General features: G+C 42.6%; 1 protein-coding gene across 1 annotated transcript in view; it reads right to left on the bottom strand.

Annotated features, from left to right (window-relative positions):
* Positions 1-1882: 1882 nt before the first annotated feature.
* The window catches only part of LOC137545212 (zinc finger protein 84-like), a 103177-nt gene continuing 92527 nt past the window's right edge, over positions 1883-12532 (bottom strand). Inside the window, exon 2 of the mRNA XM_068266337.1 lies at positions 1883-7511. Coding sequence (XP_068122438.1) covers positions 5890-7511 — 1622 coding nt within the window. The 3' untranslated portion in view covers positions 1883-5889. The remainder of the gene's footprint in view (positions 7512-12532) is intronic.

The raw sequence follows: 12532 nt of genomic DNA, 5'->3' as shown, positions 1-12532 counted from the left end.
ATTAAAAATAATGTTTGGTTTGGGTCCGCTTTAACTGATGCAGCCTGATTGGCTGAAGCCTCATTCCCTCCTGTTTTCCCCTCCCACATCTCTGTTCCTCTCTGATTGGCCAATATTTCTCATGCTGAGACAATGCACTCTTTATAGTGAAGGGCGGGCAATGCGTACACAATGCAGGCAGAGGAGAGTAAGGGAGGAAATGACACCAGGATTGGCTTAACAATAGCCGCACTTAAAATGGGAAATGCGAAGAAGGATTTTATTTTTTACTGTAGAACAATCACTAAACTCAAAATGTGGACAGTGCAATACAGTGGCTTGCAAAAGTATTCGGCCCCCTTGAAGTTTTCCACATTTTGTCACATTACTGGCACAAACATGAATCAATTTTATTGGAATTCCACCTGAAAGACCAACACAAAGTGGTGTACACATGAGAAGTGGAACAAAAATCATACATTATTCCAAACATTGTTTACAAATAAATAACTGCAAAGCGGGGTGTGCATAATTATTCAGCCCCCTTTGATCTGAGTGCAGTCAGTTGCCCATAAACATTGCCTGATGAGTGCTAATGACTAAATAGAGTGCACCTGTGTGTAATCTAATGTCAGTACAAATACAGCTGCTCTGTGACGATCTCAGAGGTTGTCTAAGAGAATATTGGGAGCAACAACACCATGAAGTCCAAAGATCACACCAGACAGGTCAGGGATAAAGTTATTGAGAAATTTAAAGCAGGCTTAGGCTACACAAAGATTTCCAAAGCCTTGAACATCCCAAGGAGCACTGTTCAAGCGATCATTGAGAAATGGAAGGAGTATGGCACAACTGTAAACCTACCAAGACAAGGCCGTCCACCTAAACTCACAGGCCGAACAAGGAGAGCGCTGATCAGAAATGCAGTCAAGAGGCCCATGGTGACTCTGGACAAGCTGCAGAGATCTACAGCTCAGGTGGGGGAATCTGTCCATAGGACAACTATCAGTCGTGCACTGTACAAAGTTGGCCTTTATGGAAGAATGGCAAGAAGAAAGACATTGTTAACAGAAAAGCATAATAAGACCTGTTTGCAGTTTGCCACAAGCCATGTGGGGGACACAGCAACATGTGGAAGAAGGTGCTCTGGTCAGATGAGACCAAAATTTAACTTTTTGGCCAAAATGCAAAACGCTATGTGCGGCGGAAAACTAACACTGCGCATCACTCTGAACACACCATCCCCACTGGTGGTGGCAGCATCATGCTCGGGGGGTGCATCTCTTCAGCAGGGACAGGGAAGCTGGTCAGAGTTGATGGGAAGATGGGTGGAGCCAAATACAGGGCAATCCTGGAAGAAAACCTCTTGGAGTCTGCAAGAGACTTGAGACTGGGGTGGAGGTTCACCTTCCAGTAGGACAATGACCCTAAACATAAAGCTAGGGCAACAATGAAATGGTTTTAAACAAAACATATTCCTGTGTTAGAATGGCTCAGTAAAAGTCCAGATCTAAATCCAATCGAAAATCTGTGGCAAGATCTGAAAACTGCTGTTCACAAACGCTGTCCATCTAATCTGACTGAGCTGGAGCTGTTTTGCAAAGAAGAATGGGCAAGGATTTCAGTCTCTAGATGTGCAAAGCTGGTAGAGACATACCCTAAAAGATTGGCAGCTGTAATTGCAGCAAAAAGTGGTTCTACAAAGTATTGACTCAGGGGGCCGAATAATTACGCACACCCCACTTTGCAGTTATTTATTTGTAAAAAAATTTTGGAATCATGTATGATTTTCGTTCCACTTCTCATGTATACAGCACTTTGTATTGGTCTTTCATGTGGAATTCCAATAAAATTGATTCATGTTTGTGGCAGTAATGTGACAAAATGTGGAAAACTTCAAGGGGGCTGAATACTTTTGCAAGCCACTGTACTTTATGTAAGTAGAGCAAGCATTTATATATGTTTTTTTTCCTGAGATAGTATGGCTGACAGCTGCTCTTTAACCACTTCCCGACTGAGGGGTTTTACCCCTTGACCACTAGAGCAATTTTCACCTTTCAGCGCTCCTTCCATTCATTCGTCTATAACTTTATCATTACTTATCGCAATGAAATGAACTATATCTTGTTTTTTTCGCCACCAATTAGGCTTTCTTTAGGTGGGACATTATGCCAAGAATTATTTTACTCTAAATGTGTTTTAATGGGAAAATAGGAAAAAATGTGGGAAAAAATGTATTATTTTTCAGTTTTCGGCCTTTATAGTTTTTAAATAATGCATGCTACTGTAATTAAAATGTACTGTAAATGAAATGTATTTGCCCATTTGTCCCGGTTATAAAACCGTTTAAATTATGTCCCTATCACAATGTTTGGCGCCAACATTTTAATTGGAAATAAAGGTGCATTTTTTTCAGTTTTGCGTCCATCCCTAATTACAAGCCCATAGTTTATAAAGTAACAGTGTTATACCCTCTTGACATAAATATTTAAAAAGTTCAGTCCCTAAGGTAACTATTTATGTATTTTTTTTAATTGTATTTTTTTTTATTACAAGGGAAAAAAAATGGGGAGTGTGGGAGGTAAGGAGTTAATTTTTTGTGTAAAAGTAATTTATTTGTATGTGAAAAATGCTTTAGGGTGTAGTTTTACTATTTGGCCACAAGATAGCCACAGTAACTTTTTGTTTAATGCGACCTGCAAGCATCCTTCCGGACGCTTGCAGGAAGTACTAGGAGGCTGGGAAAGTTTCTTTTTTCACAATGATCGCGCTGCTTAGCGGAGAAGCAGCAGATCATTGTGGGGCTTAGATCAACGAACGGGAATGGATTTTCCCGTTCATGGATCTCCGGGCGAGCGGCCGACGGCGTGTTTACGAGCGGGAGTGCGCGCTAGAGCGGATTTCTCCGTCCCTGGTGGTGAAAGGATGGAAAAAGGGACGGAGAAATCTGTACGCGTGGGGGTAAAGTGGTTAATAGACCAAGTGATTAGTAACCACAGGATGCAGCTGGTGGTGACTGAGCAATCTGAATGAGTTCCAATGAAGCCATCTGGAGGCCAAACAGGGAACTGCAATTCTTTGTGGTGGCAGGAACACGCCACCTGCTGGTGAATGGTGGAGGCTCAGGATGATGTAAAGTCCCCAGAGCCCTCTGCTGGTGGAGACATGAATGTCCAGGGAAGTGCAAGTTAATACCACCCCCATCAGGCAGGAAATGGCAGAACATAGTGGTAGGATGGTTATGAAGGATGAGTGTGTGTGGTGGGGGTGGTTAGGGTTAGGCATCGGGGGGAGGGTTCTGTGAGAGAGTAGGATTGGGTTAAGTTTTAGAAAAATAACGGTAATTTACTTATGGTTTACTATCATTACCACCACAGTAAATATTTATCGTTTTCAGTTAGCGTCCAATTCAGGACAGTATTTCTTGTTTACACTCATATCGGCTTCACCTCACGCACATTTTGCATGCAGCAACTCAGTCTGACTATAGCATACCCCTCACTGAACCCCTCACAGAATTACAGCCATAAAACACTTTACTGGCAGTGAACTGGGCTTCTGAGCGCAGCAGATAGGCAAAAAGTTTAACAGTTCATATATTTTAGCACTCTGAGACACGGGACAGTCTGTGTCATTGCACAGAATCATCTTATTTCAGTTCGACAGTCTGGTTTTACTAAAGACAGGTCCGGTCTCACTAACATGCTCAGCTTTCAAAGTGTAACTGTCGGGCATAAAATCAATGCTATAATTTTATCTGGTAAACAAGTAATAAGGATGCTAATCAGGCAATCCAAAAGCTAATAATCACTCTTACTTTTCTTCTCCATCAGACACCATTCCCCAGTCTCCCTGGCACTTACTTGGTACATCTGCCGCACAAAGGAAGTTGCAGGGCATGCTGGATTTTCTTTTTTTCTGCTTTCCTTTCCCCTCAGACATAACTAATGCAGCCTGATTGGCTGAAGCCTATTTCCTTCTGTTTTCCCCTCCTACATCTCTGTTCCTCTCTGATTGGCCAATATTTCTCATACTGAGACAATGCACTTTCTATTGCAGAGCTGGGTGGGAGTGTCTGATGACTGGGAGGAGGGCTGGCAATGATACACAGACAGAGTAAGGGAGGAAATTATGTCAGGATTGGCTTCAAAATAGACAGTCAAAATGGAAAATCCTAAGAAGGGTTTTCTTATTTTATTTTACTATAGAAAAATCACTAAAATCAAAACGTGGACAGTGCAATACATGTTATGTAAGTAGAGCAAGTATTTATCTACATATATATGTGTGTTTTTCTGAGATAGTATGGCTGACAGGTCCTCTTTAAGAAGTGTTGAATGAACATTTAGATTTTGGGAAAGGTATGAGAATCATCAAGAGTGTGCAAAGCAGGAATCAAAGCAAAAGGTGGCTACTATGCAGAACCTAGAATAGGACATATTTTCAGCTGTGTCACACATGTTGGTTATGTACTATACTTCCACATGTGGTCATTCATAGTTTGGACGCCTTCAGTGTGACTCTACAATGTTCATAGTCATGACAATAAAGAAAACTCTTTGAATGAGAAGCTGTGTCCTAACTTTTGGTCTGTACTGTACATAGACATGTGACTATGGTAGGGATTAGATTGTGAGCTCCTCTGAGGGGCAGTTATGTGACGTGACTATGTACTCTGTACAGCGCTGCGGAAGATGTCAGCACTCTATAAATACTAAATAATAATAATCCCATCATGTCACCTCAGTTCAGGGACTTTATTGCTTTACAAACCAATGCACTGAGCAGCATGAAAGAGTCCTCAGGATTCTGGGTAAATATGCTGCCATGTGCCTCTAGCAAGGGATAAAACAAACACTGGAGAAGACCACTGATGGCCAAACCATTTCCCACACTCAGTGCAGTAATAGAGCTTCTCCCAGTGATGAGAGAGGGATAAGCGGAACTGAACAAGCCTGTTATTGGCTGCTGCACCCCCCCCCTCCTCCCTACTGCCTGCTATGCTGGGGAGATGGAGAGCAGTATGCTGTGGCCACTTCAGGTTCACTGGAGGCAAAGCTATCACTGACCCTTACTTACCACCAGTGTGACATCTCTCATGTCTGGCAAGGTCTGATTTATACACAAAACATTTCCCACACTCAGCACATGAATATGGCTTCTCACCAGTGTGACATCTCTCATGTATGACAAGCTGTGACTTCTTCACAAAACATTTCCCACACTCAGCACATGAATAGGGCTTCTCACCAGTGTCACATCTCTCATGTATAACTAGCTTTGATTTACACACAAAACATTTCCCACACTCAGCACAGGAATATGGCTTCTCACCAGTGTGAGTTCTCTCATGTATGACAAGTTGTGACTTCTTCACAAAACATTTCCCACACTCAGCACATGAATATAGTTTCTCACCAGTATGAAATCTCTCATGTATGACAAGCTCACCTTTAGACCTAAAATATTTCCCACACTCAGCACATGGATATGGCTTCTCACCAGTGTGACATCTCTCATGTATGACAAGCTCCCCTTTACACCGAAAACATTTCCCACACTCAGCACATGAATAGGGCTTCTCACCAGTGTGAGATCTCTCATGTATGACGAGATGTGATTTATCTGCAAAATATTTCCCACACTCAGCACATCAATAGGGCTTCTCACCAGTGTGAGATCTCATGTCTGACAAGCTCCCCTTTAGACCAAAAACATTTCCCACACTCAGCACATGAATATGGTTTCTCACCAGTGTGAACTCTTTCATGTATAACCAGCTTTCGTTTAGACCTAAAATATTTCCCACACTCAGCACATGCATATGGCTTCTCACCAGTGTAACATCTCATGTATGACAAGCTTCCCTTTACACCGAAAACATTTCCCACACTCAGAACATGCATGAGCTTACTCACCAGTGTGACATCTCTCATGTTTGGCAAGATGTGATTTCTGTGCAAAACATTTCCCACACTCAGCACATGAATAGGGCTTCTCACCAGTGTGAGTTCGCTCATGTATGACAAGCTCCCCTTTAGACTTAAAACATTTCCCACACTCAGCACATGAATAGGGCTTCTCACCAGTGTGAGATCTCTCATGTCTGACAAGATGTGATTTCCTTGCAAAACATTTCCCACACTCAGCACATGAATAGGGCTTCTCACCAGTGTGAGATCTTTCATGTCTGACAAGATTTGATTTCTGCACAAAACATTTCCCACACTCCACACATGAATAGGGCTTTTCAACAGTGTGAAATTTCTCATGTATGACAAGCTCCCCTTTAGACTTAAAACATTTCCCACACTCAGCACATGAATAGGGCTTCTCACCAGTGTGAAGTCTCTCATGTATGACAAAATGTGATTTCCTTACAAAACATTTCCCACACTCAGCACATGAATAGGGCTTCTCACCAGTGTGTGATCTCTCATGTATGACAAGAATTGATTTCCTTACAAAACATTTCCCACACTCCGCACATGAATAGGGCTTTTCAACTGTGTGAGATCTCTCATGTATGACAAGCTCCCCTTTAGACTTAAAACATTTCCCACACTCAGCACATAAATAGGGCTTCTCACCAGTGTGAAGTCTCTCATGTATGACAAGATGTGATTTCCTTACAAAACATTTCCCACACTCAGCACATGAATATGGCTTCTCACCAGTGTGGGATCTCTCATGTTGGACAAGATCCCCTTTATACCGAAAACATTTCCCACACTCAGCACATGAATAGGGCTTCTCATCAGTGTGAGATCTCTCATGTTTAACAAACTGTGATTTCTCTACAAACCGTTTCCCACACTCAGCACATGAATATGGCTTCTCACCAGTGTGACATCTCTCATGTATGACAAGCTGTGATTTCTTCACAAAACATTTCCCACACTCAGCACATGAATAGGGGTTCTCTCCAGTGTGACATCTCTCATGTATGACAAGCTCCCCTTTAGACTTAAAACATTTCCCACACTCTGCACATGAATAGGGTTTCTCACCAGTGTGAGATCTCTCATGTTTGACAAGATGTGATTTCTGTACAAAACATTTCCCACACTCTGCACATGAATAGGGTTTCTCACCAGTGTGAGATCTCTCATGTCTGACAAGCTCCCCTTTAGACTTAAAACATTTCCCACACTCTGCACATGAATAGGGTTTCTCACCAGTGTGAGATCTCTCATGTATGACAAGCTCCCATTTAGACTTAAAACATTTCCCACACTCAGCACATGAATAGGGTTTCTCCCCAGTGTGAGATCTCTCATGTATGACAAGCTGTGATTTCCGCACATAACATTTCCCACACATGGAACAGGAATAAGACCCTCCAGCAGGGGGAGAGCTGTGCTGGGTATGAGGCCCCTCAGGGTTAGACAGGTGTGGAGAGTCTGGGGGAATATTTGGGGTCACCAGGATATCTGCAGGAGACGCTTGTCCAGTGACATCATCATCCGTTGTACAGTCTGTGGATACAGAGAGACGAGCCTCTGAGAGGTTCCTGATGCCGGGACTCTGCGCTGCAAATAGAGAAACATCATCACTTCCTGTTAGAGAATTCTGAGGGGAGGAGCAATTATCATTAGGGAGGGTCAGTGAGCTGCTGAGAATTCAAAGTTCATGCAAAGTTTATGTAGATGAGAAATGGACAAGAGGCAGCAGCTGCATAACTTTGCATATAATTAGCATACAATTTGCACCATCTCAGAGATATTGGCAGGTGACTGACCATCACTAGTTATCAGCCTGACATAGAACTGCAGAAGGTTGTGCTCATTACAGACAGCCAATGAAAGGCAGATCTCAGATCCCTCTCACAAAAGATGGAAACCCATTCGGTGATTGGTGGGCAATTTTTAAAGCGCTAGCGCAATTGTAACTATATGGCAGAGATCTCACTGCCGCGATTGCCGGTGATAGCGGGTGTTCCACGACCAGCTATTGCAAACACGTTGCATGCAGCATTTTGCTGCGATTCTCAAACGATCGCAGTACAGGGCTTAACCACTTCGCCGCCCGGGTACAGTATATCTATGCTCCTTTGAACTTAAGTTCCCCGCCCGGAGCGTAGATATACGTACACCCCGCCACTGCTGTCCGCGCTCCCGCTTGCACGTGCTCCCATGCACGCCGCCGCCCGCTCGCCGGGAGATCAATGAATGGGAAAAACCGTTCCCGTTTGTTGATCTCTGCCCCCCAGCAATGATCGGCTGCTTCTATGAGAAGAAGCGCGATCATTGTGAAGAAAAAAAAAAAGTTTCCCAACCTCCCTGAACTTCCTGCAAGCGTAGTTCCGACGCTTACAGGACAAATTCACAAAAATTTACTGTGGTCATCTTGTGGCCAAAAGCTACACCCAAAAACATTTTTCATATACAAATACATTATTTTACAATATAAATGAACTCATTAACTTCAACACTCCCCAATTGTTACCAATTTTTATTTTTTGTAATAAAAAAAAAATACAAAAAATGACAATTAAAAAAAAACATAAATAGTTAGCTTAGGGACTGAACTCTTTAAATATTTATATCAAGAGGGTATAACACTGTTACTTTATAAATTATGGGCTTGTAATTAGGGATGGACGCAAAACGGAAAAAATGCACCTTTATTTGCAAATAAAATATTGGCGCCATACATTGTGATAGGGACATAATTTAAACGGTGCAATAACCGGGACAAATGGGCAAATAAGTTACATGGATTTTAATTACAGTAGCATGCATTATTTAAAAACTATAATGGCCGAAAACTGAAAAATAATGATTTTTTTTCCAAATGTTTTCCTATTTTCCCATTAAAACACATTTAGAATAAAATAATTCTTGGCATAATGTCCCACCTAAAGAAAGCCTAATTGGTGGCGAAAAAAAACAAGATATAGTTCATTTCATTGTGATAAGTAATGATAAAGTTATTGGCGAATGAATGGAAGGAGCGCTGAGAGGTAAAATATGCTCTGGTGCTCCAGGGGTAAAACCCCTCAGTTGTGAAGTGGTTAACAAAGTGCTGATTGCGATCGTTGGGAATCGCGAGGGGTGTCCAGTGACTTCTACCCCACTAATCGCGGTAAAATCGCCCTGCATATTGAAGTGTGAGTGGCCCTTAGGCCAAAAGATCTGAATCAGGAAATAGATCTGAGCTGCTTCACTGATAAAGGTTGGAGGGGAGTGGAGATAGTTATTCCCCTGGCCCATTGGAGGGGCTCCTGAGATTGGGGTCCTGTAGATTGGGGCATGTGTATGGGATTGTATCCGGGAGCAGAGGTGAGTATAACTACCTAATCCATATGGAACTAATTTATACCCCATTTCTCTGGGAGGACATTTATTACATTTTATATACTACTAGCTGATGACCCAGCATTGCCCGGGAATGTATTTAGCTGCTGTTGCTCCTCCCATGTTTTCTAACCCTAACGCACAAACACTCAATGACCAAGTTTATGAGCGTTGGGGTCCTTGGCATCAATAATTTGTATTATCCTAGTGAAATGAAACAAATCTGATGGGCTGTGTGTGGCTCCGCCCCTTTGCTGAATTTTAACCCCAGTGATCCAATGACCATCTGCACCAGGTTTGAGGCCTCTGCCATTAATAGTGCAAGAATGGCAGCAATTTAAATATTCCCCTTGAAAATTGACAGGTGAATTTTGATTGGCTTTTTTAGGCTCCACCCACTTTTTTGAATATTAATCCCAGTCACCCAGTGACCAACTGTGCAATGTTTGAGAACCCTGCCATTAACAGTGTAAGAAGGGCTGCAGTTTATATCTACCCTGTGAAATTTGTTTTGGGCTCCACCCACTTTTTGTAACCTGGACACACAGTCTCTCAATAACCAAATTTGTCAGCTTTCAGGTTCCTGGCATCAAAATTGTGTGAATGGAAGCAGTTTATCCAGAAAATAAATCTGATTGGCTGTTTGTGTTTCCACCCCTTTAGTGAATTTGGACCCCAGTCACCCAATGACCGACTGTAACAAGTATGAAGCCTCTGCCATAAACAGTGTAAGAATGGCTGCAGTTTAAATATTCCCCTTGAAAATCAATACATGAATTTTGATTGGCTGGTGTAGGCTCCACCCACTTTCCTGAATATTAATCCCAGTCACTCAGTGACTGATTGTGGCAAGTTTGAAGCCTCTGCCATTGACAATGTAAGAGTGGCTGCAGTTTACAGTTTCCATTTAAAATGAAGAGCTGAATTTTGATTGGCTGTTTTATGCTCCGCCCACTTTTTCTGAATTTGTAACCTCAGTCACCAAGTGACCAACTGTGCCAAGTGTGGGGACTCTGGCTTGATTACTGTGAGAATGTTTTCCATTTTTTCCATTGACATGAATGGGTGAAATCTGATTTGCTGTTTGTAGCTTTGCCCAGGTGTGCAGGGGGGGCGGGTGACCCCCAGAACCTATCATCCCAGGTAGTAAGGGATCTGTATACCAAGTTTCGTTCAAATCAGTCAAGGCATTTTCAAGTGATCGCAGCACAGACACACACAGACAGACACAGACAGACAGACAGACAGACGCACGCACGCACGCACACACACACACACACACACACACACACACCATCTGATTTTATATATAGTATATAGATTTTTGATTGGTATTTTATGTCCACTTCATGTGCAATGAGAATACTGTTATTCTGTCCATCCATATGTTTTCCTCTTGTTATTGGAATCTTTTGCTACACATGACTGTTTAGGCATGAAAGGAAAGGCAGGCTGGAGTCTAGAGCAATATGATATGGATAATCTGTGCTCCCTAATTGCTGCAATATATGGAATTGTGAGAGCGCTGATTGAGGCCCCTTTTACATCTAATTTCAGCGGAGTGATGCCCCCGTCACATCACACTGCAATGCCAAAAATACACAAAAATGACCCTGCAGCAGAGTGCGCCGCCAGCAGGTCATATGCATAGCCCCGCCCCCCCAGTCTGTGACATACCCCCCCCCCCGCTCCATGATGTCCCCCCCCCCCTGCTGTGTGACATATTACCCCCCCCCCCCACCCCTGTGACATACTCCCCGCCTCCCGATCCGTGACGTGCCCCCCCCCTCCTGTGAAGTACTCCCTGCTCTCTGATGTAGAGGGTGGGCCATTTATATGGATACACCATAATAAAATGGGAATGGTTGGTGATATTAACTTCCTGTTTGTGGCACATTAGTATATGTGAGGGGGGGAAACTTTTCAAAATGGGTGGTGACCATGGTGGCCATTTTGAAGCCGGCAATTTTGAATCCAACTTTTGTTTTTTCAATAGGAAGAGGGTCAAGTGACACATCAAACTTATTGGGAATTTCACAAGAAAAACAATGGTGTGCTTGGTTTTAATGTAACTTTATTCTTTCATGAGTTATTTACAAGTTTCTGACCACTTATAAAATGTGTTCAATGTGGTGCCCATTGTGTTGGATTGTCAATGCAACCCTCTTCTCCCACTCCTCACACACTGATAGCAACACCGCAGGAGAAATGCTAGTGTGGAAAGAATTTTATAATTAATCTGTTAATCCTTTATAACCTATGTGGCTATAAGGACCACATGCACAGAAATAGATTATTGTGTTAGAGTGACACTTTAAGTAAAAGGATTATTGTTAACCAAGGCGTTATCACGATATCACTGAATATATGTTATATATGTTTTGAACCATTTACTGTGCACAGCTTTCTATATTCTTCACAGTGGAATTTCAGTCCACCCTTCAACCCCCCTCAGTGTCACGCTGTACAAGTCACGAGAGAAACACTCTTTGAGAACCAGTCTGTGCCAGTTTTCTGAAGGTGGGGGTGACTTTGAAGGAAAAGAAACAAGGAACTGATGAGCAGAAGATTTCCTCTTCCTGTTGACTTTCATTTATTCATGAGGGACACAGAGGAAGAACAACCCCACCTAAAAGGAGGAACTGGACATGCTGATTGGACTTTTAACAGAAAGAACTGCCCAAAGGGAGGAATATTTTATTATATTCATTAGGTTTAAAGGTCCCCGCACACAGGAAGAATTTGCTTTTCTTGGCTGTGCAGGAATTGTGTAGTTACAGTCCAAACATATGCTGGCTGAGAAACGCCCTTGTACAAGTAATAAAGATTTCTAAGTTTTTGGCAACTGAACGAAGAATGGCTCATGAGTAAGTTTATTTACTTTTAACATCTGGTCCAGATCGAACCGGAAAACCTATAATCACAGAGAGGTGAGGCCTAGGAGCGCGTTTGCGACTGGCGAATCTGATAGCAAGCCGGTGAAAGTCCACCGAGACTACGTTTCCTTCAAAAAGGTGGCCAAACGCAACTAGATCTCGCGTCCTTGTGACATACGGTTTATTTCGAACCGTGAGACTTCTTCAGCCAAGGTCGGTGAAATCGCCTGCTTAGGATTCTAAAACAAAGTTCTCGGGTGTCCTGAAAGCTTCTTAATTGTAAGTACTACCTTTTGTTTCTGTAACTTTTCGTACGCAGGGCTGCGCTTAGAGTCTAAGTATTGATGTGTTGTCATATTGTTTTGCATGACACAATCT

This window comes from Hyperolius riggenbachi, chromosome 2, assembly GCF_040937935.1.
Source record: "Hyperolius riggenbachi isolate aHypRig1 chromosome 2, aHypRig1.pri, whole genome shotgun sequence".
Taxonomy (NCBI): Eukaryota; Metazoa; Chordata; class Amphibia; order Anura; family Hyperoliidae; genus Hyperolius; species Hyperolius riggenbachi.
The sequence above is the reverse complement of the archived record's forward strand: the minus strand, read 5'-3'. Positions and strand labels throughout refer to the sequence as shown.